Source organism: Gambusia affinis, linkage group LG03 (assembly GCF_019740435.1).
Source record: "Gambusia affinis linkage group LG03, SWU_Gaff_1.0, whole genome shotgun sequence".
Lineage (NCBI taxonomy): Eukaryota > Metazoa > Chordata > Actinopteri > Cyprinodontiformes > Poeciliidae > Gambusia > Gambusia affinis.
Window position 1 is genome coordinate 1109684 of NC_057870.1, and position 27985 is coordinate 1137668.

General features: G+C 39.1%; 1 protein-coding gene across 1 annotated transcript in view; it reads left to right on the plus strand.

Annotated features, from left to right (window-relative positions):
* Positions 1-1208: 1208 nt before the first annotated feature.
* Positions 1209-27985, plus strand: part of LOC122828090 (protein Niban 2-like) — a 36479-nt gene continuing 9702 nt past the window's right edge. The window contains exons 1-7 of the mRNA XM_044111341.1: positions 1209-1473; positions 17862-17992; positions 19690-19818; positions 19906-20011; positions 20173-20340; positions 26983-27098; positions 27864-27968. Coding sequence (XP_043967276.1) covers positions 1419-1473; positions 17862-17992; positions 19690-19818; positions 19906-20011; positions 20173-20340; positions 26983-27098; positions 27864-27968 — 810 coding nt within the window. The 5' untranslated portion in view covers positions 1209-1418. The remainder of the gene's footprint in view (positions 1474-17861; positions 17993-19689; positions 19819-19905; positions 20012-20172; positions 20341-26982; positions 27099-27863; positions 27969-27985) is intronic.

Sequence of the window (27985 nt, forward strand, 5' to 3'; positions counted from 1 at the left end):
GCAGATGAATCCTTTATGTATGTTAAATGTTTATCCATGTTCCTCGTTCATAGCATGTTTGGAGCCCTGGGTGAACCACCCTTCTGGGCCCCCTCCATGAAGTTATGGTCCAGGAGTGTGGAGAGGTGGTTGGGTTAATGGGTATTTCTGATCAGGCACGGTTGACATTTCAGATCCTGTAGTTGAGAGAGCAGGGGCCAGGTACGGACAGACCAACCCCCCTCACATGATGCCGCCCTGGGCAGTAGCCCATGTCGCTCATATCAGAAACCGCCACTGCTCAGCACGACCTGGGTGACATGCTGTCATTTTATCAACTTTTGCTAAACACAGTAGTAAATCTCCAGCTAAATAACAAAGACAAGATTCAAGGTGTCACAATGGTTCAGACAAAGTCGAGACATTAATTTGATAATTCTGAAATTCTCGAGTGGAACCTGAAGAAACTGTGTTCTGATCAGGCTCATTTGTAAGATTAAAAGTAGCTTTTACTACCATTAAGCAGGCGTTGAAGATCGTTTTCATTAAGGACATTGAACTGCACCTCCTAATACCGGTGAAGTGTAACCTACTGCGGCCACCAGGGGGATCCCAAGAGCAGTTTCTTTTCTCTTTTTGCCCATACAAAGAATAATTTCTACATACATTATCAAGTCTATGTTATTGTAAAAATCACAACTTTATGATGAAATTTTGTGTTTTTGTTCATATAATCACATAGAAATCATTACTAAAAAATAATTAAATTTAAGCAAACTTATCAGCCGGTTAACATTGCCTGCTGTACTTTATACTTTTTTATTGGTCTTACGTCACATTCACATTTTCTGATAAACGCAAGTTCACTTTTTTTTTTTGCTAGAATCAAAATAAACATTTTAGTTAATTATTATTGATGATTATAAATTATAAGTATAAATATAAGTGTGTTTAATTCAGTCTCACTAAGTAAAATAAATGATGCGGCTGTACATTTATTTGAACAAAATCTTAAAGTTAAAAATGTGAGTTTGCTAATGAGCATCTTTTTAAAATACATTTTACTGATGTGTTTATTATTATTTTTCTTTCCAAATTTGACCAATAAGACGATACAGACGGTAACTCTTCAAACACGGATGAGAAGCGTTGTTTCCCTACACGATTTGAATGCAACAAAGCAGACAGGAGGGTGGGAGTTTCCCTCCTACTTTTAATGGAGGGTGTGTCTCTTCAAGAAGAAGAAAAAAACTCTTTTGGAGATTTGGAAATCAGTCTAGAAGTTATTTTCCCTTCTCCTCGTCGTGCCACTCTTGGAGCCTGATACAGGGACGCTGCTGTGAGCTGCGTGGGTTACGGTGGAGAAGAGGCGTGTTTGTTCCAAAGTGTTCTTGAAGACATATTGTGGAGTCTGATCGAGACTTGGACTCTCTTCTGTCATGGGGGACGTTGTTTCCAGTCACCTGGATGAAGCCAAACGGGAGATTATCTCAGGTGAGGACGGTGTTACCAGACTGCGCGGTGCGTTTTGATCTATGTGCGCTTTTACGCCTCAGCGGTTCACAGAGAGATCCTCCTCAGGTTCCGTTGCCAGACAGAAATGTTAGTGGAGTATTTATCAGAGAGGGGCAGTCTGTTTGATTCTTTTGAAGAGTCCCACTACAGTGCTGGGTCGCTTTACCAACCAGGTTTGAAGTGTACAAGAAACCTGGAGGTGGAGACAGACCAGTATGAAGACCTATGTAGTACCCCTGTTCATATTCCTTTTAAAAACTGCATAAAATATTTTTTCATAACTCTTCATCCCATTGGACTTTGAAATAAACACAGCGGACATTGTGTTCATTTCTCTTTTTCTGGCCTTTTTTAGATTAAGCCCCGTAGCCCCACCCCACCCCTTAAGTTACAAACTGGTTACGTTTCATTCTCTTTTTGCTGCCTCTCATGCTTAGTTTTGTGTGTGTCCCATTACTCCAAAATATTTTTTGTTCATTATCTGTAGTATTATCAGTCATATTGTAAAAGACACGGGACAGTCTAGGCCAACATACCTGGATCTATTCTCTCTGTTGGTGTATCATTTTGGTCTTTAAGATGCATTATGTCCCAGTGTCTGACAACATTTCAAGTTTCTTATCAATACATCTTAGTTCTACTGATCAAGGGTAGAGTACTAAAATCTTATGTATAACTGAGCAAAGGTTTCCCTTTAAAGGGTTTGAATCCTAATTTTCAGGTTTCTGTGGATTTCATTTGGAAAAACTAATCAACTAAATGTCAGTGATTTATTTGCTCTGTGTTTGAGTAACAGACATGCAGATAGGTGAAAGTGGCCTTATGTGTTATGGAAGAGCCAGCCCCGCCCTCTCTGAGTTTACCACAGCTTATTAACCAAGGTTAACTTCACAGAAAGGGCTGTAGTCAGGAAAAACGAATCATGCTTTCAAGGCCAAAGCCTGTCACCGTTTAAATCCTGGTAACCATTGTTTTCTCTGTGGCAAGGACAGATGCTGCTGTATCAGTGACGTGCGGTGAGGTTCATAGCTGGTGAGGCACTGACGTCATCAGAATCAGATTTGCAAATAGATGCATAGATTGACAGCAGTTTATAGGTTATGTTTCACTTCTGCATCCTTACACATACAAACTGTAGCTCACAAAACACACATATTATCTCCTGCTTCGATTGAAAGTCCACTTGAGAAAACTTTTTTGGTGTTGTAATGTAGTCATCCATGTCGAAAGTCGGGATAAGCGAGAGGAAAAAAATCACTATTATAATCTATCGCTGCACTTGACTTGCTTCCCGAATCGTTTAGCCTAGCTCGCTGTCACTTACTCGGCAGTTGAGGAGTGAACAAGACGAACGTCTGGGATCTTGAGCGCCCCCTGCCATGAGGCAAGAGAACTGCCTGCCTCACCTCGAACCTGTTCTCTGCCGTTTATAATCGCTCATTACACGAAACACGTTACACAAACACAGTTGGTGACAAAAAGCACTGTACATTATATACATAAGCTAAATTATTGGAAATAAGTTCACATATTAAATTGGTTTAAACCATTTTATTGACGCCGTACAGCAACATGCTCTCTCCGCTTAGCAGCCAGCGCAGAGCCAGGGGTTGCGCAATCCAAGGTGAGGCAGAGCTCGCTGCTGCCTCACCGGCATCGCTTCCAAGCATTTGAATGGGAAAATAAGAAAATTCAGCGATTTTGAACAAATAAAAATCGAAATTGGTGAAGCTACATGAAAAATAAATATTTTTTAGTACAAACCACCGGATGAATATAACAATTAAAATTACTTTATGATTATATATTTTCTTTCTTTCCATGATGGCTGGTGAGGCACTGCCTCACCTGCCTCCCCTGACCGCACGTCACTGTGCTGTATGTATAATTGATGCATGGGTGGCTGAACATTTTTCTTGATTTACCTTGAAACTAAAATGAACCATGAAGATACCAGCTTCTCCGCTTCTAATGTGGCCTGCTGGAAAGTGTAATGGTGAAGTTAGCTCTGGGGCAGAGTAGAGAAGCTTCCAGAACATTGTATGGAAGTTGACATATACAATCAGGTATGACATTATTCATATTATCGCTAACTCTGACCAGTACTAAGCTCCCTGCAGTAGTAAAGATGGAACTTAAATGGAGCAGATCTGTTTCTCCAGCTCGTCTGAACAAACGTTTGGAAAATCTAGAAAATAGACTCACCCATTGCTGCCTCTCATGCTTAATCTATGCTTAATCAATCTCCTCCAAGGCGTCTGAGGAGATTGTTTTTTCACAACCGGTCAGCCATATCACTGCTACAGTTTTGTATCATTTTATTTAGTGTAAAGTGAGGAATGTAACTGCAGCACCACATGGTGTAATGACCATTCCTAAAATAAACCATGTAAAAATAAGACCAACTTGTGCTGCTCACGTGAATCTCAGTTTTTCCCTTTTTTACTTTTTTAAACTGGAATGATAAATAACCCTTAAATATTCTGTCCATAATATTTTATTTGGCCATTGGTTTATATGAGGCCCTGCTTCCAGGTTAGCTTGGTAAGAACCAGCTCCTGTTCTATGCTTTGCTTCGTACAGAAGGTCTGGACCCTCAGCTTGAGAAACGATTGCTTCCTGGAGGCGTGAACTCTATTGAAGTTTTAGTCAACTGGATCTGGTTTTAACCAGTCACTAACATGTGGCTGTGACACACACAATGTGCCAGCTTGATGAAGCTTACTGAAAATTCAAAGCTTATGAGATGTGAAAACAGCAAAATGGACAATTGACAAGCATTCACTTGCACCAGATTAGCACTGCAACTGGTTTGGTTAAAAAAAACTCCACCACCATGATATGGCTGCATCCAAACTTTCCCAGTAAACTACTGTCCAAAACTCCCCAGAATCCAAACAGTTTATCTTCTTCCCATCCTGATAACTTATCTTTCCCACAAAATGGACAAAAATTGGATCAACTATCCACATATGATTAAACAAGTTGATTCATAGGATATTATGACTCAGTTGTCTGGAATTAAATATTCAACACATCAATTGTGAAACCTGAATGGACAATGGGCACACCCCTCCCTGTTGAAATGAGGCCTATACCTAACAGTGATATTGTTTTGGTTTAAGTTTTGTAAAATATATAACAACTAATTGCATAACTTTTTTTATGCAACAGAAAAGAACAGCTATATATATATATTACCTTTCAAGATATATAAAAGAAGTGATCAGATACATGTCCAGTTTAGAGAGAACAACAGTAACCCATCTGCAGTAGGAGACTAAAACCAGCAGAAATGTTATCCTTTCTGCTCAGACTTCCAGGCTTTGTAACTGTGGCCTGATGACTTGCTGATGCTTTTAAGTATTACATTTCTTTGCTATAATGACTTCCCCTTCTCTGCACTGCACCTATTTAAGGTATGAGCTGTATCTGTTAGAGCTGTCCACTTCTCTTAGAGATGTGGACTGCAGATGCCATGTTACAAGCCAAATATCATGTCTGTCTTTAGTGGCCTGTTTGGAGTGAGACCCACAAAAATCTATCAGATGTGGAATCTGAGGAATGCATAAAAAAGTTTGCGTGAGCATGTGCGTGTACGGATTGGATGGAAACTTCCTGGCCTTGAGTTGCACAGCCTTCACCACATGGTCTCTGCAGCTGAGATGAGCCAAGTGCCAGCCTGGATTGATCATTAAGCACACACACACACACACACGCACACACACACACACGCACATGTTTGTCTCCCTGTCCTTGCGGGGACTTTCCATTGACTTTTGTTCATTTCTACAGATTAATCCTAACCCCAAACCTAGCCATCACATACCTAACCCTAATTCAAAACTCAATTCACACCATAGTCTTAAAACTGACCCCTGACCCAAAAACAGCAGGAAAATAGTGTCAGGAAAATAGTTCCCACAATGCATCAAGTACATGTTACAGGCATGTCCACAAAGCTGTGGACACATTTCTCAGTAAATAAATCTTTTCGTTTATCATGTGAGCACCTATCTTATAGTTGTACATTATGACATAACCTGAATTGTTGAAATAAATGGTCTGTTTTAGACCATTCAGAACACTGAATGGTTAATAGAGGAAAGTTTTGCTTTAATCATGAACTTTTTAAAGTTACTATCCTCTCTGGCAGATTCAAATTTTGATCAGAAATGATAAATTATACTCAGGGATTATTGCAAGCAATTAACATAATTACAGCAGGCAAATCTTTGCCACAGGAATCAGGTTTGGTCTATTTGCTGAAGTTGGTAATAGGGTGTGGTGCACTGGTTTCAGATTTAAGAATCTATTGGTTGAATAATTTGCTTAAAAACTAAAGTAACTTCCTTGCATATTTTACAAAGTGTTTTCCTACTCTGTTGATAGATGAGCCACACTTGTCTGTCATCTCACTGCAGGGAGCGCTGTTCTTACTGATAAGAACAGTCGAGTCCTGGAGGAGGTTTGCCTGTTTGAGCAATCAGCAGTTGTACTCAACTTCCCTCGTATGCAGAAGGGCGAGGTCAACTGCAGTTGGAGAGGGGAAGAGAGGGTGTGTGGTAGGTTGGACATGACCCAGGCCATGTGACTAACCTCTCATTTCCGTTTGGTAACGGGCATGATGAACAAGCATGTGTTAAAGTCAGAGGCCTCGATATACACTCAAACAAAGCATTTTTAAGGATTTCATTGTGTTATCATTCTTCTGTGTTTTTGGAAGAACAGTTTGAACCTCTAACTCCCAGAATCTTTTCATATGAACATCACATCAAAAAGGGCTGCTAATTTAGTTGAATCAATAAAAAAACTACAGTTTTAGTTAAATCTGTATCATGCATTGTTGCTTAAATCTATGCTTGGATTTCTTTGTGGGAGAGGTTACTCTTAATAAAACTAATGTGTGTGAATAAGAGTAACAGCCTGTCTTACTAAATAGGTTAAAAAAAATTTAGAATTTGTTTTATGCTCTAATAAAACTGTTTGTGATTTATACTTATACAGATTAGAATAGTTTATTAATTTCTATTTGGGTTTGAGTTTTACCATGAGACATTTGTTCCTACTCTTCTTCTTTCTGGTGCTATGGGCCCTTTTTTATTTGCAAGTTAATAAATGAGGTTACAAAGAAGTCCTCGGGATTATAATGTTTGCAGATGGTTTTGTGATCTGCACCGAATGTGAGCAGCAGATGGAAGGAGAAGTTGAGAATTATGATGACTGTCTGAGAAAATAACAGTGTTTTCACACCTCATAGTCTGGAAGACCTGATTTGACTAGGAACCAAAATTGAAACATTTGTTATGTTTTCAGCTGGTGTGGTTTATTTTCACACTGCACTGTCAAACAATCCAAACTAACTGACAAATCTGTTCACCCCTTATCTGAGGTGGTGCTGCACCAAGAACCACTGAAGGTAATGAGACAAAAACCTCTGACATAAGAAATAAGAAACAAAATTGAAGTAGCATCAGATTTAAGTAGTTTTCTCTTTTGCTTGGTAAAAGACCACAACATATTTCACCCTCTAGCACTAAACTCTTGTATTTGTTTGGCTTGATTGACCCAGAAGGTCCTGCGATGTAGTCCACTTCCTGCTTTAAGAGCAGTCTGGGGTCCACTTGGCATTCACACATGCATTTGAACCGCATCAGAATTCACAGAACCAAAACCTAGGTTCATAGGCTAACCAGAGTTTATACAGCTGGATATTGCTTCTTCCATAATTTTGCAATTCTTTTTTTGAATCAAAATTGATTATGTGGAAAATTGATTAAAGACCTTCCAAAGTACTTTATTACAAGGTATGCAAGATAATTATCCCCCACTCTCATGGAGAACTTATGGATTCTGCTTTTCTCAGTTTGTTCAGCTTGTTTATGAAGCTAAATGTGATTTTTTTGTAACATGGGTCACGAACTATAACTTGACATCAAAAGCAAGAAGAATATTGCAGGTAGCAGTCACTTAAACCAATATTTTTGGCCATTTTTGCCAAAAGATTGCAATAAATTCACAATTATGCAGTAGCACAGAAAAATGCAGAAATTTGCTGTTTTTGGCATGAATTATTGTGATCATAGAATTGCAAAAACTGGAGGGACTAAATATGAGTTGGACGTCTTCTTGCATCTGCCTTCAGATGTTAGCTTAGTGTGGTATATGCAAATCTGATATAAATTGTTTGAACAGCGGCTTTAAAGAAATCAGTTGAACTTGCATGTGTTGTGTGGCTAACCTGTTCTAGTCAGGGGTTTCATATTATACAAAACGTGGATTCTAAAGGCACTTGTGTAACAACACCATAGCAACAAGTAGACAACACAGCAGTAGTAGGACGCTTCATGAACAGTGATGAGTCCAATTACAGAGAGGAGGTGGAACACCTGGGACAGTGATGCAGAGAAAATAATCTCTGCATCAATGTGAATAAGACCAAGGAGATAGTGATGGATTTCAGCCCTGTACATCAGAGGAGCAGCTGTGGAGGTGGACTCCAGCTATGGTTGTGTATATATCCAGTGACCTTACCTGGAGTACCAACACCTTCCGTCTGGTCAGGAAGGTCCACCAGCGTCTCTGCTTCCTCAGGAAGCTGCAGAGAGCTTGGCTTGGAAACTCTGAGAAGCTTCTATCGCCGTATGGTGGAGAGCGTTCTCTGCACCTGCATCAACATATGGCACAGCAGCTGCGCTGCTGCTGAGAGGATGGCTCTGCAGAGGGTGGTTAAGATTGCTCAGAGGACCCTGGGGAGCAGCCTTTCCTCCACCTCAGACCTCTACACAACATGATGCATGAGGAGGGCATTCCTCATCATGAAGGGCTCCACATACCTATACACATACCTATACATCACATAAATTACTTTATTATTTATTTATTTTCGTGTAGTAAGTTTCTTAATCTGGGACCTGAGTCCGAATTTTATACCACAAAGGTGGTATAACAATAAAATAATCCGTGAACAATCATAAAGGCTTGCCCCATGCAGACAAAGAGCCAGTCTGGTGGGTCGGTGGGTGAGGGGACAGGAAACAGGAAATCCTTGAGAACCCTGCACCAACAGATATCTTCTATAAGTGATCCCATTAAGTAACCCCTGAAAATAGGCCAGTTTCAAGAAAGTTGCATCATGAGGGAACTCGGAGAGTATGGATGAGGGGGAGAGTACAGACTGAGGAAACTTGTTTTTATTAAAATCAAAGTGGTTCGAGTGCTTCAATCTCACTAGATGTTGACTAGTTATACACACAGTTCTGCAAGAAGGCAAAAATCCAATATTCTTCTTCAACATCAGGATAATGCTTTGTCCAGCTTTATGTTCAGGGAGTTGGAATATTCTAATATTTCCCAACCACCAGATTGTATTCTTCACCAGCGACATAACAACATATCCTGAGCTCAGTCATCGGGGTGTACTTATTTCACATCCATTCTTATGTTCCTGGTTCCATTTTTGCCTTGAAGTTCAGCTAAACATTTGGTGCTGCCATTAGCACTGTGGGAACACAGGCTTTATTTATGAGTCAGTGTGTGGGTCTATCTCAGTGGAATGTTATTTAAGCAGTGTGGAGAAAATGGGGTGGAATGTGGAAAAATGAAGTTGAGGGTCTCATTAGTCTGTGTTAGATTATTGGGATCACACAAATTCCCCATTCCTCTGAGAATGTTGAATGAACCTTAAGTTTTAAGAATAGATTCCATGAGAACACCCTATTGGTGTGATCAGGTTACCTCAGTGATGGAAGACAGCACTGTAGATGACCTCAGCACCATGGAGGCCCCAGGGACAATTAATCTGGCAGCTGGCTGCAGCACAACAAAGAGTTAGCTAGATGCACAGCACCAGCTTACACTGCTCTCTGAAATGCTGTGCTCTGGGGCTGAAGTACACAGGGTGGAAGGGCAGTGGGAGAACAGGAGGCATAATTTGTGGAATGTGGGACTGTGTGGAGACGCTGTCACTGGATGTTTTAAGATGTGTTTATGGCATTCCTTTTGTTTTAACCTCAGAGATTATCCGTTCCATTTGCTTTGGTTGTTAACAGAGAACTCTGGTACTTATCATGATATTACAGTTTCTGGTAATGCTAAATCTATATGCACTATGTACCCTCCTTTGGAAGAAAAACGAAACAATCTTGACCCAACTGTTCTCTCCAACTGCTGGCCTATGTCCAAACTTTCTTCCAAAGATTTGGAGAAAGTAATTTTTACAAAGCTTTACTTTGTTTCCGAATCCCAGTCCTCAGGAACCACAGCCCCGCATGCTTGAGGTGTTTCCCTTCTTCCACACATCTGACTTGAATAAGTGGGTGATTAAGAGACTTCTGCAGCACTTGATGGCGTGCAGTGAAGGGCATGCAGTCATTTGAATCAGGCGTTGTGGAACAGATATACAGATATACAGGGCAGAGAAAAGGGGGACAACATAGAGCTATAGCAGGAGTCAAAGTAATGTGTTTACATATGTTTTCTCACACTAAACTACAATCACCAGCCTGGAAAAATTTGGAAACCTACATGACTCGGATTATCCTAAGGACTGGGTTTGAAACTTTCACTTCTTACTGATGTCTTTGTTAACCTTTAACTCAGAGTTCTCACATTGTTACGTCCATAGGTACTAAAATAAACTGACTTTAGATCCTTTCTAAATGGGGAATAAGACAAATGTGATAACTTTTCTTCCCAGTTCATTAATAATAACAGATAAGGAGGCTGTTAAAGTTGTAGTGGGTAACCTTTATTTAAATATTTTTATGACGGTCATTGTACTTGCAGCATAATTTGAGATGGAAAATAAAAAAAAACAAAACAAATAAAAACAAAGTTCTATGCCTCCTCCCTGTGGTTCCATTGCCATTTGCAGAAATGTGCTATTCTAGAACAGAAACAACCAATCAGAGCCAGGAGGAGGGTCTTGCCACTGTCAATCATGCTCGTATATGACTGACAGATCTCACCCCACTGTGCAGTGGGTGAACCTGCAAGTTGTTAAATTTTTTGGAATTCTCTTATGATGGATTGTTGTAATGAAGAAACTAAAGGGACAAAAGGTATTTTTATATGTACATAAGAAATATTTATTATAAATGATATCCCTAATCTCTTATTCGACTTAACCCTCATCTGAAAGTGCATCAGATAACTTGCAGCTTGTTGAGGGCTTAATAAAAAAGTTTTTGAGTGCACCAGCATAGCCTGCTGTTGTTCTTAGACATGATAAAATGTCATCAGCATACAGGCTGCTTTATAAGACTGTATTATATTAGAGCTCAGTGGTTTGTAGTTGGATTTGAATTTGAATCTGATTGTGGCTGTAATGAAATGGGTTTTATTTAACTGCATACAAACTGAAACCTATTGTCTTGTAAAATCTCTGGATTACCTTTTGTTGTGAACTAGCTCCATTTAAAGAAAACTGAAATGAATTAGGTACTTCAGTTTATCCTACCTTTCCTTGCTATAACACAAAACATAGCAGGTTTGAGAATCTTTCTCTCGTAATTGTAAATATAAATCTGCTGAATTATTTTGTGGATAAAGAAGCTCCTAATGCATAGAAAAGCCTGTAGTACTTTGAATTACCTATCATGAAGTGTCAGGTGCACATGAAGACTTAATGGGTAAGTGGAAGTCAAATACTACATATTATTTTGAGTGCATAACCAGTTGATGTAATCTATCCAAAATATAGTTACTGATGTCTCTGTTTCACCTCATCAGTTTTCTTCTGGTTTTAATGTGACTGAAGAGTAAATATTCCATGATCTTGTCCTGGCGTGTTTCTTTGTCTGATTCAGTTGTGACCCAGTTGGAACCACTCAAGTCAAACATTGGCTAAGTCTTAAAGTTTCTTGTGCGTAATTTGACTAAAGCAACTAGAGCAGCAAAACTAAAACTTTAAAGCTTAATATATAAGTTGTAAAGTAAAGAACACTGAGAACTGGTATGAACAATTTTCATTTCACCACTGGTCCTCCCAGTGTGTGGGATGTGGGGGGGTTTCTCACTCCTAATGCTCTTATATACTTATCATGAGGAACTTGGTGCTGCGTGACTAATGTGTCAGGGATGACTGCATTGTTACTCCCAACTGTTTGAAATGTGGCTCTGCATGTGTTTTTTTTGGATCTGTTGAATCACAACTTCTCAGATATTTATGGTTAACTACAGCCTCTTGGACTGTGCTGGTCTATTGATTATCTACAGAATACCTTAGATGGTCAGGAGATTGCGCTCCACACAGTCTTTACATACTGTATATATAGGCAAGTTCATTTGTGTAATACCTTTCATACTCTAGAACATCAAAGAGCTTTATAGAAGCAGAGGTGGAAAAAACACCAAAAACCAACAGTCAGTGTTGAACAATAGTATGAGAACATGCAGTAATGATGTTGTCACAATGATGAAATGACTTTCAAAAGAAAAACAAATATTGAACCAAATGTTAATGTCTTTCTGCCTTTGGTTTCTGTTCTCTGACTGGAAAAAATATGTTGATTATTTTCATCTCAACCACATGGCTTTAATCAAAATGTGCCATCTGGATACATCTGCTGCTTCTAGGACTTAGATGGGATTACTTGATGATTTTCCCAGAAGATTTAATGTCTTTCTAAAACATAATTTGCTACATTAAATAACAAACCTCACCAAATATATTACTGACAAAGATGGCCAGAATACTTTTTGCTCACACACGCACACGCACGCACACACACACACACACGCACACACGCCCACACACACACACACACACACACACACACACACACACACGCACACACACACACACATATAACTGGCAGCCCAGTTATTTCTGATACTGTTAAAGTAACTTAACAATACCAGCAAAATTTCAACATATAGTGGAGCATTACCAGTGTGACAGTACAAGGCAAAAATTGAAGCAGCAGTTGGTCGGTCAGTCGGTTCGCACTGACCAGTGACAGTCACATGTGAGAAATATGTTTACTGGCGGTTTCAGATGAATATAGTAACATGCTGGTGTGTGATGGGTTTGCATAAAGCACTGAATGCTTTTGGTCAGCATGCACGGGGATCACAAGCCTGAGCTCAGACTATGGGAAATCCTTTTTCGCAAATCCCCTACTGAGGCTGTGAGTTGTAAGACATGTCCTGTTTGATTCTGCAATCCCAGCTATATGATCTGAAAGCTCACACAGTCCATGAGGCTAGGTTACCTATATGGACTCCTAATAAATTCATATTTAACTTTTGGTTGGGCTTTCAAGTGAGGTCTGATTTTTGCTGTTTTTAAAGTCTGTAAATGAGGATCTAAATCAAGGGTGGGCACTCCTGGTCCTGGAGGGCCGGTCTCCTCCAACTTTTAGATGTATTTCTACGTCAACACACCTGAGTCAAATAATGAGGTCATTAGCAGGACTCTGGAGAACCTGACTGCACTTGGGAGGTGATTCAGCTGTTGGATTCAGGTGTGTTGGGCCAGAGAGACATCTAAGAGTTGCAGGACACCGGCCCTCCAGGACCAGGAGTGCCCACCCCTGATCTAAATGAATGGAAGAATTTTCAATCTGCAGGTTTTTGGTGCAAAGCAGATGTTCTTATGTTTGTGGGCACCATAGAAAGGCAGGAGGTTGTTGATTCCAGGCAATGGGTTGTTTGTTTGTCTAAGAAGCACAATTTAGTGGTTAAAATGATCCAGTTTCACTAGTGTGCAGAACCATGTTATCAGACGTGTATTCTCAGAATTATGTCTGTGGAAAGAAAATCATGAACACTAAACATTAACCAAGCACCACTGGACTTTAGACGTCCTTCTTGGCTTCCATAATAACTTTATCTAAACACTTTTTTGTTTTGAGACAAACAATGACTCAACTTTATATAAATAATTTTCTGCCTTACATTCACAGTTGTTTCTAAGCAGCTATATGCACTATATTACCAAAAGTATACTTCCTCCTTTATTATACCACCTGAATGAATTGAGGTGGTATAATGGAGGAGGAAGTATAATTGTGTCCATGTGTATAAAATCCTCTATCGGTGCAGGAGAAGTCACTAACTTTCTGCAGAAACAACAGACTTCCTAACTTAATGTGACCTTCAGATTAGGTAAAGAACAGTATGTAGAGAGCTTCATGGAAAGTGTTGCAGGCCAAAGTGGTCATCCTGAACCCTTCCCTTGGACAATCAGGGAAAACAAATTGCTGTAGATGGGTAAAAAGTATTCACCCTTTTGTATGTATCGCCTTTTATAACTTTTTCCAAATCTCTGATCAACCATTTCTTTACAGCATTAAAAATGCAAATTAAACAGTAAAGTGTCTTCGGGTGTTTTGAAAGGTGCTGTCAAATAAAATTTATAATAATAATAATTAATTATTATTTATTAAATAGAAGAGCCAGTACTTCATTTGTGGTCAGCAGATGGCATGTCTGACTTTAAATAAACCAGCTTTTAGGTGTATTTTGAGCAGTCTAGTTCTTGGATGTTCGTTGGAATGGATTTTCACTTCTATGCAGCTCTGAAAATGTACACTGACTGTAAGTATGCCTTCTAAGAGGAACAATGCAGTCCCCTCTAAACTCTTGTTCCTCTCTAATAAAATATTGATTGTGTAAATGCATCAGTTGAAGTGTGAAGCTTTAACTGAGGGTAGCATGTAGGCAGAAATGACCAAAAAGGGCCACAAAGCTGAGTAGTAAACTGGATTGCCAAAAGAATTTGCCCAACCATCCCAGAATCAGGTGTACCAATCACTTCCATGGCCACAAGTTTACACAATGAAGCACTTAGGCACGCAGACTGTTTTTACAAACATTTGTGAAAGAATGGGTCTCTCTCAGGAGCTCAGTGAATTCCAGCATGAAACTGTGATAGGATGCCACCTGTGCAACAAATTCAGTCGTGAAATTTCTTCATTCCTAAATATTCTGCAGTCAACTGTCGGCTGTATTATAAGGAAATGGAAGTGTAGAAAACCTTTAGGATGAAGCAGAGTGGAGCCTGAGAGCCAGGGCTTCTCCTCCAACATCAGTGTGTGACCTCACAAATGAACTTTAAAATTTTATGGCTCTTTCTCCATTTAACATATAGAGTAACAAAAGAGAGAAACAATACTTTCACCTCATCCAAATTGGCATAACACTGCAGAGAAAAGAAGTCATACTTTCTTATCCAACGTCACATATTACAGATGGGATTCTAGGAGAAGTGAGAGAGAATGTGCACATGTACTGTCAAGTCTTGCATAAAGCATTTGCAGAAGAGTTTAAGCTGTTGTAGATTAAATGTTGAGCTCAAACATGAATGGGATGTGTCACTTAAGTTTTTATATTGGTATATACAGGCAAACAAATACATTTGGCAATTAAGTGTATTATATGTTCAGTACAATGAAACTTTTATTTGTCCATTTGTTCTGTTCACATAATACATGCTGTGGAGTTTAGGGAATGATGGGTGAGAAAGCTTAAGAAAAACATACAAGCAGGCAGGACCCATGCCAAAAATACCAATACAAACGAAAATGGCAAATATGTCTAAACACTCCTTAATCTACTCCAGACCAACTTGCAGTTACTTTTTTAAGATAAAGATCACAGTCCTCTTGAGGCTTCCTGTCAGTTTGCCAGACAACAATAACCTTGTGTTTTTCCAGAGGTCTTTGCCTAAAGAATACATTCAACAGCAACGATACAAAGTTCAAAATAGAAAGGAGTTTAACTTTCATCATATTGACCTCTCCTGACTTACACTTCTCATTTAGGGAATGACACACTAGGTACACAGAGTAGCACTGGTTCCACGTTTGGGGGTGTGTGGGGGTGTATATATATATATAAATATATCTATATATATATATAGATATAGATATATATATAGATATAGATATATATTCGTCAACATGCTGTCTTGCAGTGCTTGATCATTCCCTAAAATTCTCATAAATAAATTATGAATTATAATTACATAGGGATAACTAATGGTTTTAGCAGAACACTTAATTACACAGCTCCAAATGTAAAAGCAGTGTTTCTAACCACAACACAGAGCAGATGGGCTCCAGTTGGTCATCCTCCTCCCTGCTGCAGTGGCAGCTGGGAAGCATCCTTCCCATAAAATGCAGATGGAATTTAATTTTGAATCTCAGTGATTACCAGTCAGCATTGGATGAATGCATTCAATTCATTCTGGGTTCCTGACTATGTAGGGTGGGTGGGCTCAACATCCTTTTTTCAACAGCGTCCAAATAATTTTTTCTGAAGTGTTGAAGAGGTCAATCCGAGGACGCATTGTGTTTTTATTGGTGCTTGGCTCTGTTCTGAAAGTAACAAAGACAGTGAAACAAGTCTCCAGACTTTTCCCACATGACAAAAGTGAAGACATTTCCTCAGGATTTATGTAACCTCCATATCTTTTTTCCATTTGATTCCTTTGTCAGCTAAAGGTATCAGTACCTCGTTCAATAATCCTCCTTTGTGTTCCAGGACCAGCTCCTAAAAGACAAGTGTGTTATTATATGGGAGGTCTTTTTTTATGGCTGTGCCTAGAAATTCTGTCCATAAAAGTAAAAACACCAACTTTAACAGTACAATTTTCCTAAATCAAATGCCATTCAGGGATAGATGATACTAATGTTCTTGTCTCATCTGAGTGCAACTGCAATAAATACGAGTGTTAGGTCCCTGTATGACCGGTGCCAGAGTCTGGTCTGCATTGCCAGCAGTAAGTTGGGTTCGTTTCCGGTGAGAGTTGAACTCTGCCAGGGCTATCCTTTGTCACTGACTCTGTTAAAGGTAGCGCAACAAACTAATGGTATACAGATTAAGACTGAGGCTTCTGTGATATTTATGAGTGAGTGACGGTTTCAGAAGTCTTAGAAATTTCATACCTTTCTGATCCTTCAATAACTGCCAAGGCATTTCCTATTTATCAGGAACAAGTGGATTCAAATCTGTAATTGTCTTTATGCACACTACTTTTGGTCTCTTCTGTTCCCAGGATTATCAATAAAGTTGAGATTTCCTTCTGCTAAAAGGGAAAAAGCCTCTATTGGATCTCCTGATGTGCAGGCACTGGGAGAAATTTCTTAAGAGGCCATGAAGGTTTACAAGTTCTGAGTGTTTGTTGAAAGTGGAAAGCATGTGGAAACTTATGAACTCTGTGGCTCCTTGGTTAGCATCAATGTCTGGATTTAGTCAGTCCCCATAGACTAGCTGCTGTTCCACTCAGTGGCAGTTGTCTCTACTTTTCCTGCTTCATCAGATTTGAACGTATTTGCGCACCACAACATCATTATAAATGTTTCCCAACAGCTCTACCGATTTGTCTTCTGGACTGAATGTTGACTTCCATGTCCAACAAATTAAGAAATGTTTCTATGGTGGCAGTCCATGATCAAAACACAGAAGACATTAAGTTACAGGTTTTAAAGGCCACCCAGTTATCCAAAGGGTAAATATTAGCAGGAGAAAACAGTGATGTAGTTATTTTTGGGAGGTCAGCAAACTATTGAGGTTGCTGTGAAGAAAAAACAATCCAACTTTGTTTTTATCTAGCTTTTCCCTATTTGCAGATCAATGCTGTTTGTCATATAAAAAAAACTAGCAGAAAGCAGTATGCACTGCTCAGGACCTTCAAACCTGCTGCTCAAAGCAGTCAAGTTGAATTCAACCTAAAGATGCAAATAATCTTTAGGTTGATCACTGATGAGCTGTAATCATCAGTGTACTCACTTCATTTTGTCTTTCATCCTCCTGTATTAAAAACTTAATTCTGCTTTTGTACCCGTGTTCTTCTTGCATACTTGATTTTTTTGTTCACATGATTTCACAGTGAACTTTCATTTCCCTTATGACGCACACAAAAAGTTTTGGTAATTTTTCCATATTTGTTAAAAGACTGAGTATGAGTCAGGTCATTAATGGTTACAATCGGTGGCAGTGGAAGTATGTAGCAGAGTAATTTTGACTAATTGTAGTAAGTTGGGTATACTCAGTATAAGGAATGTTTACTCATTTTCTTTAGGCTTTAATGAGGAGATTACATTATCCTGTAACCAGCAGGATTTTTAGTAGAAAAAAGTGATCTTTGTTCTCGAACACAAATCAATTTCACTTGGGGTTAGAGTTGGATAAAAACATCAGTGTTAGCAGGCCACCTCACTGGTGTGGTAGATAGTGATCTACCTTGTTATTCAACACTGCTGATGTCTGTAAATGATGTCAGAGCGTCTCTGATACCACCTGTTGAGCCATCGCCGCTTGAAGCTATTGTGCTCTTTTGTTTGAATTATGGTCTATGAAACAATATATACTGTATAGATGCCATGGGAGTCTAACTTCTGCTCTGTATTGTGTTTCAGCCCGGACTGGGGTGGTGATGGCTGAGTTTGGGCATCTGTATGAGCAACAGTATGCTGTAGCTCTTTTCAACAAAGTTCGCTTTGACATGGAGGGAGGAGGCGGCCCACAGTCACAGCTACTACAGCGCAAGGTAAGGGACTCGCTCTCAGCCCTACACACAGTTATCCTATTCTCTTTGAATACTGAGTCAGTTCAAGGAGGGTACATTACAAAGGTGCTCTCAAGGGTTAGGTTAGTCATTGCAACTTACATTCTTGTGCATGCAAAGCAAATACAAAAACGTCTTTTTTTTTAAAGAAGGTAATTAAAAGCAGTAGAGTATAAGCCTGTCAACCAGTAGAGTTAATAGTAAAGTTCTAATAAAGAAATATGGTGCACAAGTTACTCAACATTTTGTTGCTAGGAAACCAAAGAGCGGGCGAGTTAGTTGATGCAACTCATCCAGCTTAGCTGGATGTGAGACGGTCATCGGCTGTAGTGGTCTCAGACTCCGGGCATCAAGGCTGCAACGTCTTGATGTCTCTCTGCTGTTAAACCTTTAATTCATTTGTGCAGGGCAAGGTGTGAGACTCTTGGCCCTCAAGGAATGCAGTTGGAGACGTGCAGTTTTGGATCAGAATTTATAGAATATACCAGAGGTGTCCAAAGTCTATCCTCGAGGGCTGGCATCCTGCATGTTTTAGTTCTCTCCCTGGTTTAACGCACCTGGATCCAATGATGACTCATTAGAGGCCTAAGCAGAACACTGACCTGCTGAAAACTAAAACATGCAGGATGCTGGCCCTCGAGGACCGACTTTGGGCACCCCTGGAATTATTGAATGTAATATTGAATGTATTTTTTTTTTCTATTGATGTTGATCATGTAACTATTATGATATATTGTTATTGATCTATTACTCAGCCTTACCATTGTGGGGTCCTGGGTTATTAATGGAAGAGTACCAATGATTTTCTTCATGTGTGTAATCTGACTGAATTCTGAGAGTATCATCTATTACCGCCACCTACTGGTATGTTTGTTCCTTCGAACTATCACTCTCATTTTCATGAGAGTCTAATGTGCCCAGTTGACTTTAGTTATTCAGTTTAGTCGATTATGTAGTCTGTGATCCATTAGCCAGTTAAGTCTGTGATCCTCAAACCTTGTCATGAAATGGAAACAGTCTGTTAGTAATCACATATTCTAAAACGACTTTAGGTTCAACCTGTTAAACTGGTGTAGTCCGTTCCCAACTTTATTTTCATGTTTAAAGCCTAGCAGGCAACAGAAGGCTTCTTTCTCAAACTCACATGTTGCAGAATACTGTGGAATTCACAGGCCATGCTAAGAGTAATGTCTAATGTTCAGTCCAGATTACATGGGTGATTTGTAACTTGTGGTACAAAAACTTGTCATTTCTTACCATTGCGCAGATATTAAATCAGTATTGAGGACAAGGTTTTGTAGCTCCAAAAGGTCTATGCAAACACAAGACAAGCATTCTCTTCAAATTTGAAGGACTGAACAGCTAAAAAAACATGTAGATGTTTAGCAAGTTATGGTCTGATATAAGTCTTCACATGGAAATGCTTCTGCACATGTACCTTATTTACATTGATGCAAAGGTCTGTCCCATGGCTCACACTTTCAAGTCATTTGAAAAACCAAATGACTTCAGAGTTTCATTGACCTTTCTGGAATGGTACCTACTGGTAAAGAAAAAAGACCTATAAATAACTATAAAATTGGTTTACGTTTTTATGTAGATTTATTTTTAAATACGGGATGCAGGGATGTTCTTTGGTTGTCCTTCAGTTTTTAGTTAAAGTATATTATTTCTCACAGAACCCTTTGGAGAACAAATCCATCTTCTCTGGATCAATCTTCCAGTGCTTGGAAGAGAACAAGAAATGGAGAAATCGCTTCCTCTTTGTCCCCGACACCTACAATATCAGCTACTATGACAACAAAGCGGTAAGCAAGGCTGACTGGACAGCTTAAGATAATGCCGACTGGCTTCACCGATGCATTAACACACCTGCTGCCTTTTTTACCTTCCAGGCTTATGACAAACACCTCCCTCCCAAAGGAACCATTAACTGTGCTGGTTACAAAGTGCTGAATTCTATGGAGCAGTACATGGACCTAATCAGCAGCAGTCTGCCTAGTGAGTACTGCATTGGTGACTGAGACCCCATTGCTGGATGCCTCGGTCAGCTGAAGCTGTTGGATTTTCACTGAGGACAGTGAAACCCAGTGCTGTTCTACTGTGATGTCACTATGTAATGTTCAGTGATTTTGCTTTGTGCGTCTTGTACATTATTTCAGGTGTGAAAGCCAAAGTGGGTAGCGCTCCTTTCCTAAAGTTTCCTTCCCAGTTCCCTCTGATGCTGTGGCATCCTTACAGCCGACACTACTTCTTCTGTGTGGAGACGGAGAAAGAGCAACAGAAGTGGCATGCTGTCCTTCAGGACTGTGTTAGACATGCAAATGATGGTAAGAGCTGCCAGCTAATTGTCGACAGACTGCTAGATTTAAGACATCAACTGATAACTGAGTTATACAAATATTACTGCCTAATCCCAGACTGTTGATTTTATTATCAGAGGTAGCTATTCTTTTTTTTTTTTTTTTTTTCCAACTAGAGGACTACTGGAAGCAGCATACTCTCTGCAGCTGGAGAGAACAGCTACAGCATCTGTTGTCTGTTCAGCACCAAATCTTAAATGAGTTAAATACTGAAATCAGAAGCAGAAATACTTTATTGACACATAAACAGCCCCGAGCCAGGCCTGCAATGATCTAGTTTAAAGTGTACCATGAACACTACCCATGCTTTTAGTTTTTTTCTTCTTTCTTTTGTGAGTTTTCTGAACAATGCGTGGGCTAACCCCTGGGTAAATTTACCAGAAAATCAACTCCTGGGAAAATTTCCAATTTTGTGAGATATTTTCCTTCCGTTACCAACTGTTCCAACTTTAGACAGATAGAAACTTTTCAGATTGGTGCAGAGCAACAATTCCCTTTGTTAACACACACCACATCTAAAATAGCAAACTACCAAATGCTCTGCATTCATGGAAGGGAATGGTCTGGCTTTATATAGTGCTTTTTGTTCTTCCTTCCTGTTAATGTACCTTATGGTATAAAACGGTTTCTAGCAATCCATTTACCTTGAACATATTCACTGCTTTGGAGCTCCAAAAGGTCTGTTCACTGCTTTTATCACGTCTTCTACACATCACCTTTCTTTCTAGATCTGTGGTTAAGAGATGTTTACCACATTCAGAATTCTGTTCTGTGATTCAGAAATTAAACCTGAAATGAATCCTGAAACCAGCCAAAGGGCAGTAGTGAATCAGTCACCCAGAAACCTGTTAGTTGCAGTAAGTCACAATAAACCTATTTGTAAAGCGAAACACTTTACAAATAGACAAACATCTTATGAGACACAAACACTGAGAGAACTGAATGTAACAAAATCTCTTCAATCACATCTGTGGGTCTTCAAAACTAAAAATTCATATTGATAGGAGTGGCTCACAGCCTTCCAACCTCAGTCTACCATGTCTGGCTCAGTCTTATTGAGCAATGTTTGGTCTGTTTACTTCTCGTACTGCTGGAGGCAAACTGTTGAAATACAGCAACTTCCCAAGCAGTGGTGAAGTCATTGTCTTTAAACAGTGCTTTTCATTTCTGTGTATTTGGCACAAAACTAGGGGATGTGTGCTGATGACGTTGCAGCTGCTTGTGTTGAGTGGATAGAGGTGATGGCTCATTCCTTAGTCTGTAATATAATAGCAGATGACACAACAGTTCTCTTGTCCTTGCCTGTTATGCCCTCATATGGTTCTGTGTTATAAGAGCTGGTTTTTATCCAGGCCCTTGGCAACATCTAGTTGCATCTCCTTTAACTGTTTTTTTTTTTTTTTACTTAAAAAAAGTTTAAAAACAATACTTTTTTAAAGTTTTTTTTTTATTTTTTATTTTTACTTATAAATAAAAAAAATAACCTGTTTAAAATAGAACTACCAGCTGACTGAAACACTAAAGCAGGACCTTCGGGTGTCTGAGGAGATTCCTGGCACACATTGGTGGACAGATACGGACTGTAATTGTTTAGTCAGTGCTGTTGGAACTATAGATTGTCTTTTTCTTATGTTTCCTAACAGTCACAGAGTGGTTTTGGAAAAAATGACTTTTTCAGGTATAGAGGTTCATGATGTCAGTTCATCCTAGTATGTTTGTGCTAAAGCAGCCAGATCTTGGTAGAACTATCCCTTAATTGGTCATTTATTCATCCAGTGACCTGGTTAGCCTTAAGGGCTAGCAGCTATCCTTTAGTTCAACTTAGTCTATAAATTTGAGTTTCGCAGCCAAATGGGGAAATCAGTACATAGTAGGCAGTACTGACTGTAAAAGGTAAGATGTAGAATGGATAAACACCTCAACACTGAACTGCTAACATGCCCAAGTAAATTTACACGTCAGTTATATAACCTGTAACATAAACATGCCCATAATGCTTGTAGATTGCTCACCCAGGGTGTTGGCATCCATCTTTAAGCAGTAAGATGGATAAACAGTAAGAGCTCAGAGGAGAGTACAGCTTCAGACAAATTCCACTGGCTAGGCCTTTTGTTGGGTGTCTCCAAAATACTTATTGCATTGTCTTGGAGGAGAGTTTTCCCTGCCTATGGCACTCTGACAATTCAATATCACACTTTATCCTACAGATAGTAGGGTGGCTAATTCCTACAGTGCTCCTTTAATTTATTTTGCTTGATCTCATGTTACAACCACAAACATTCGACATAACTCTGGAAGAGCTGCAGAGCTCCACAGCTCAGGTGGGACAATCTGTCAACAGGACAACTGTTAGTCATGCACTACTGTACACATAAGTATCAATGAGACTGAGGTTATTAAAAGGAAGCCATAGTCATCCTGTTTGCAGTTGTTGTGAACCATTTATATGAAGCACAAAAAAGTTGCTATGGTCAGATGAACATTTAGACCAAATTGCAAAATGCTTCCATCACCATGAGCATATCATCCTCATGGTAAAACATGGTGCTGGCAGCATCATCTGATGGGGATGCTTTTTCTAATCAGCTGCTAGAGGTTTTCTCCTCCATCCCTTAAATGTGGTTGTATAAAGTTTTGGCTGTGAAGGTGGATGAGGATGCAACTGCTCACCATAGTTTTCAGATATTAATTGTCAGAGAATTTGAAAACCATGTATATTTTTTGTTCCACTTCACATACATACACTTTTTTGTACTGCTCTATCAAAATTTCAGTAATAAAGTCCAACAATTCTATTGTGGTTGTAAAGTGACCAAATATGAAACATTTTCAGGGGTACTCATACTTTTTTAAAAACACTTTACTTTTCCCTGTGCAGATCTATTCACTAAATTAGAATATTATTGAAAATTTCATTCATTTAATGACGTTTATCACTAACTGAAACACATGGAGATTAACTACACATTAATGGTTGTTTGAAAACCTATATTTATGATAATCATGATTTTCCACTTAATTAATAAAAACATGACATTAAATTCAAAAATTACATCAGATCAATAAAAAATATACTTAATACAGAAATAGATAAAAGGTTGTCAAATTTCATTAGTTTTAATCTGTCAAATGAGTGTCATTGGAACACATTCATGTGACTATGTGATAGCAGCACTTTATCTCACATGCCTCTCTATATGTGTATACAACATCCTTGGCAACTGTGCTGTTTTTTATGTAGTGGTATTATTTCTGTAGCATATAAGTCTGTAAAATTCACTCCCTAATGCCTAGAGTGGTGATTGGTGAAGAAGCCATAAGGAATGTTGACATTAGTGTTCTGGATGAAATATGAGCTCAGACTCTGTCCATTGACTCACCTCAGCTCACCAAACTGATTCTTAGCAGAGGGTTGTCGGTGACACACCAGGTCATTACAAACCCACAACACCCAGCAATTACACTCCAGTAATTTAGTATGCCACTTTATGACTGCAGCCTTTTATTACAACATGCTTTTCTTGTGAAGGTGGAACAAGACTGATCATTTCCTTTCAAAATAAAACCACCATCACAGTGGTTTATTGTATGAACCACTAATAGAAGAGGCTTATGTTTTCTTCACATTGAGAGTTATGTAATTTTATAGTATTGAGGCAACTATAAAACACAATAATTAAACAACGAATTGTATTTATGGGGTCGGGTTTGAATACGTTGTCAGAGTCGATACCCTGTTCCTCCTGATAGGATATCGGACCTTTCTTTGTTCCTATAAAAATGAAGGGGTGGGACTGCTTCCATGTCACTCCCACCCTCTATGTGAGAACTTACTGTTAAAGGATGCCTCAACTTGTTTGAACACCTTAATGGATTTAATCTTGATTGGCTTTACTACACTCTGCTGATATTACAGAGCTATGGCGTCTAACAGAGCACAAATACCAGCCAGTCATAGTAAACTGATATTTCTGAGTCACATCTTATTTGAAAAAACCCTTCCAACAGTGCAGTGGAACTGGAACAAGGAGGGAGTGACTGTCTTCTTTAATTCAACCAATCCAACATTAGTTTGATATATGTGACAAGTGTCCAATCAATTGCCTGTCTGTAAAGTATGGCAGATGAACATCTGAAGAGTGTTTTGTTTTTTTTAAATTTTTTTTACTGAATCTTTAGCTTAATGTAAGTGACTTGTCTCCTGGAAACCTGTTCAACCTGCTTGTTTCTGTTTTTTGGTGTTTTTTTTTCGTCTGTGGTTCATGTGAATCAAGATCAAATCATCTGAACAGTGAGGGCTTTGTTCTACTGACACCTTTTCAATAGGCCATTCCACTTATTGATCTAGATATTGTCACTTTACAGTGTTGGTGATGTTTTCAGCTCTTTAGTCTGCTGTGACTTTTTGAGTCCAATCAGTAGTTTAGTAGTTAGGTCTCTGAGCTTAGACCATTGCTCTGAACGACTGTATTGAGTAATAAATCTACACAGCTTCCTTGACATCTGTTTTATTTTTTTTTCTTGATTGTGGAGTTTGACAACTGCCATCAATGTAACTTTTTTCGGGTGTTTGCAATGGTCAAATGACAAAAAAATAATATAAATTATTAAATAACACTAATATCTCAATTGAACACTAAATTGTCCTTGGCAATCAATTACTTCAATTGTTTGGTTTCTCTTGATGCATCCTGTTGACAGCTTTGTTGTTTTCATCAGTTGTTTGAGATGGAAGACCTTGAAATGCTGGGACTGTTCCTATTATTGTTTCATTGAGTTATTATCCAAAATGTTAAGTGAAAAGGTCACTGCCTTGCACAAACAAGGAAAGGAACACAAAAAGACAGCAGAGGCCATGAATGTTCAGTTAGAAACTGAATCTGTGGGAAAGGTACCTTTCAGAATGCAACTTGAAAGTACAGCAGAATACGTAGCAGGCAGGTGGTTATAATTTGCAGTTAGTCACAAGTTTTCAGTCAGACTTGGTTGCAGTAGTGGCTGCAGTTTTATTTTCTGCAGTAAGTTGCATGCTAAATGCTGAAGGCCTCCAGCTTCCTCAAACCTCAAAATGTACTAGAAGTACACTGCTGCAAACCTAGAGACACCACGAAAGTCTGCTTTATTTAGTAGAGGTATGTTGAATATAAAATCTGCAAAGAATAGCAGTGATGCTTTGCATGGGGAAAATATTCTGCCATAATTTGAGAGCATACATTTTCCGTTTGAAAGCAGGACTTCACGTCTTTCTTCTCAAAACTTGTAATGCTTGTTTTCAAAACTTCTGCTCTCTTTCAAACAGTCACAGCAGACATTGTACTTTCTCAAACCTTCCTCCTCACGCTCAAATCTTCTTTGCTTGGAGCAGGCCTCTCTGCTCGCCTGCAAATCATTCTCTGGCCGCATGGAACAAAAATGTAGCGTCTCAGCCAAAATAATAAAAGTGTTGTACTGGGTGCGTTTGTTTCTTTCTGCTGGGTGTTCCTGTGTGGCAATTATCGATTAGGGGTTGGACCACTTCGTGTTTTTTAAGGTTGAGTACAACTTGATAAAAGTTGAGTCGAAGTCGATTAGTTACAGTGACATACACGCAAAATGCTTCAGAGCAACTTGGAGGCTCACTCGGCAGCGGCTCTCTGCGAGATGAACCGACTTGCAGACGGCGGCAGAGATCGCCTTTATCAGATTCTCAGAATGCAACTTGAACTTTGTTTCCAGATGTTATTTAACTGTATTTTTAGAAGAGCGTAAAGCTGCCAGGTTAGAAGCTTCAATTTGCAGAGTGAAGCTGATCAGTTGGATGGATAAAATAGCCAGACATCATGCCGCATTGTTGCACATTACAGTAGTCTTTTTTTAAAGAATTTTTTCAGCACTAGTTGGCTTTATTTGACAGCAATCATACAGGAAGAGGGCAGGGAGAAGAGAATGGGAGAGAGAGGCATGTGGCCAGCGAACCGAGGACAGGAGTCAGACGCCAGGTAGCCCTTGCAGAAATGTTCAGTTTTTCTTTGGTAAATTACTTACAGTTTTATACAATTTGAGCTGTCTGACAAACTCACCTAGTTCACTTTCTTTCATATTCTTGAAAAAAATTGTTTTGCGACTAGTTGACTGAACCTGTAAAAAGTCTTTGCTGAGTAAAGAATTGACTAGTTGATGCAAACCCTAGATTGTGGCAACCTATCCACCTATATGATGAATAGGTTTATAGATGTAAGTTTTCTATTAATATCTATCTATCTATCTAATCTATCTTATGTATCTTATTTTATCTATCTAGGTTGTCATAAAAGGGAAAGATTGCTTAGAAAGTGTTATTTTGTGTTTTAATTCAGAGAACCAACCTGTAGTTTTATTGCAATGGAACTATTTCAGTTGCAATAAACAAAGTTAAATAGAACACTATGTATTTTGCAGAAAACCTAATTTGCTGTGGTGGTTGAATATTTTTAGATACCGTTTTCTCACTTTTCCCACCTTCAGTCATGTTTCAATGTGACCCGAATGCCAAAAACTGCAATGACTAATATTTGTCAGTTCCTTCCAAGCTGCCGAAAGAAGAGTGCACATGCACCAAGCTGCTAAACACTGTTCATTTTCTGTTTTTAGGTTTGTCTGAGGAACATGAAGTCCAAACGCCAGCTTTTACCGACACAGTCCGACTTTACCGCCAGGCTCAAGGGCACTTTGGCACCTGGGAGATGATGTGTGGTGTACCATCACAGGTAAAACATACTGAATGTATGACCATATTTTTGCACCATGTGTGTTTTGAGTTGGGGCAGAGAGTATTTGGTTTGGATCTCATGGTAGATATGAAAGCTTTTGTTTATTACACTTGACATCGCAGAACACAGTTAAAACTACAAGTTGTTTCTCCAAATTAAAACACAAACCTAGACATGTATGTAGTTCACCAATCCAACTGTTATAATACAATAGGAGAATTCAACTACAGTAGTTATCTTTATATGACAACTGAATTAAGTTTTAGTATTAGTATTACACTGTGATATCTTTCTGCTGTGAGTTGTTTTTAAAGATTTTGTGAGTCTGAAGCATCTCCAGAGGACCTTCTTATATTCTTTGGATGCACATCAAAATCAGAAGTCATAATGGAATTTGATGTATTGTATTGTTCTAGTTGCATACATTAGAGAAACTGCAGTGTGACCTTTGGGATATTTTAGCTTCTTTTTCTGCTGCTGTTTTAACTAATGAAAAAATAAAAGCCAATGTTTTGAGCTTCACAACAATCTGTTTTAATGTGGTAGGTGAAAATTTTTTAGCAGATTGTCAGAGTAAGAGCAGCCAATGGAAGTACTTAGGAAAACAGTATTCTGTTCATCACCTGGCCTCATGCAGGTGGCACCATTGTGCCAGTGCACAGATGTTCTACCATGATACTCCAGTTTCTGAGTCTTGGTGAACACACAGTCTGCCAGTTGAACCAGCCTGGCAGACTGGCTCAACTACAGGATTCCTTGCAGATCCTGTCTAACCTGGTGATGGAGAGCCTCCTGCCTGAACTGCGGGAGCTCATCTCCCCTCGCCTTAAAGGAAAACAGCATGAGCGGCAGAGGAACTGGATGCTGGTGAGACACTCCATCAC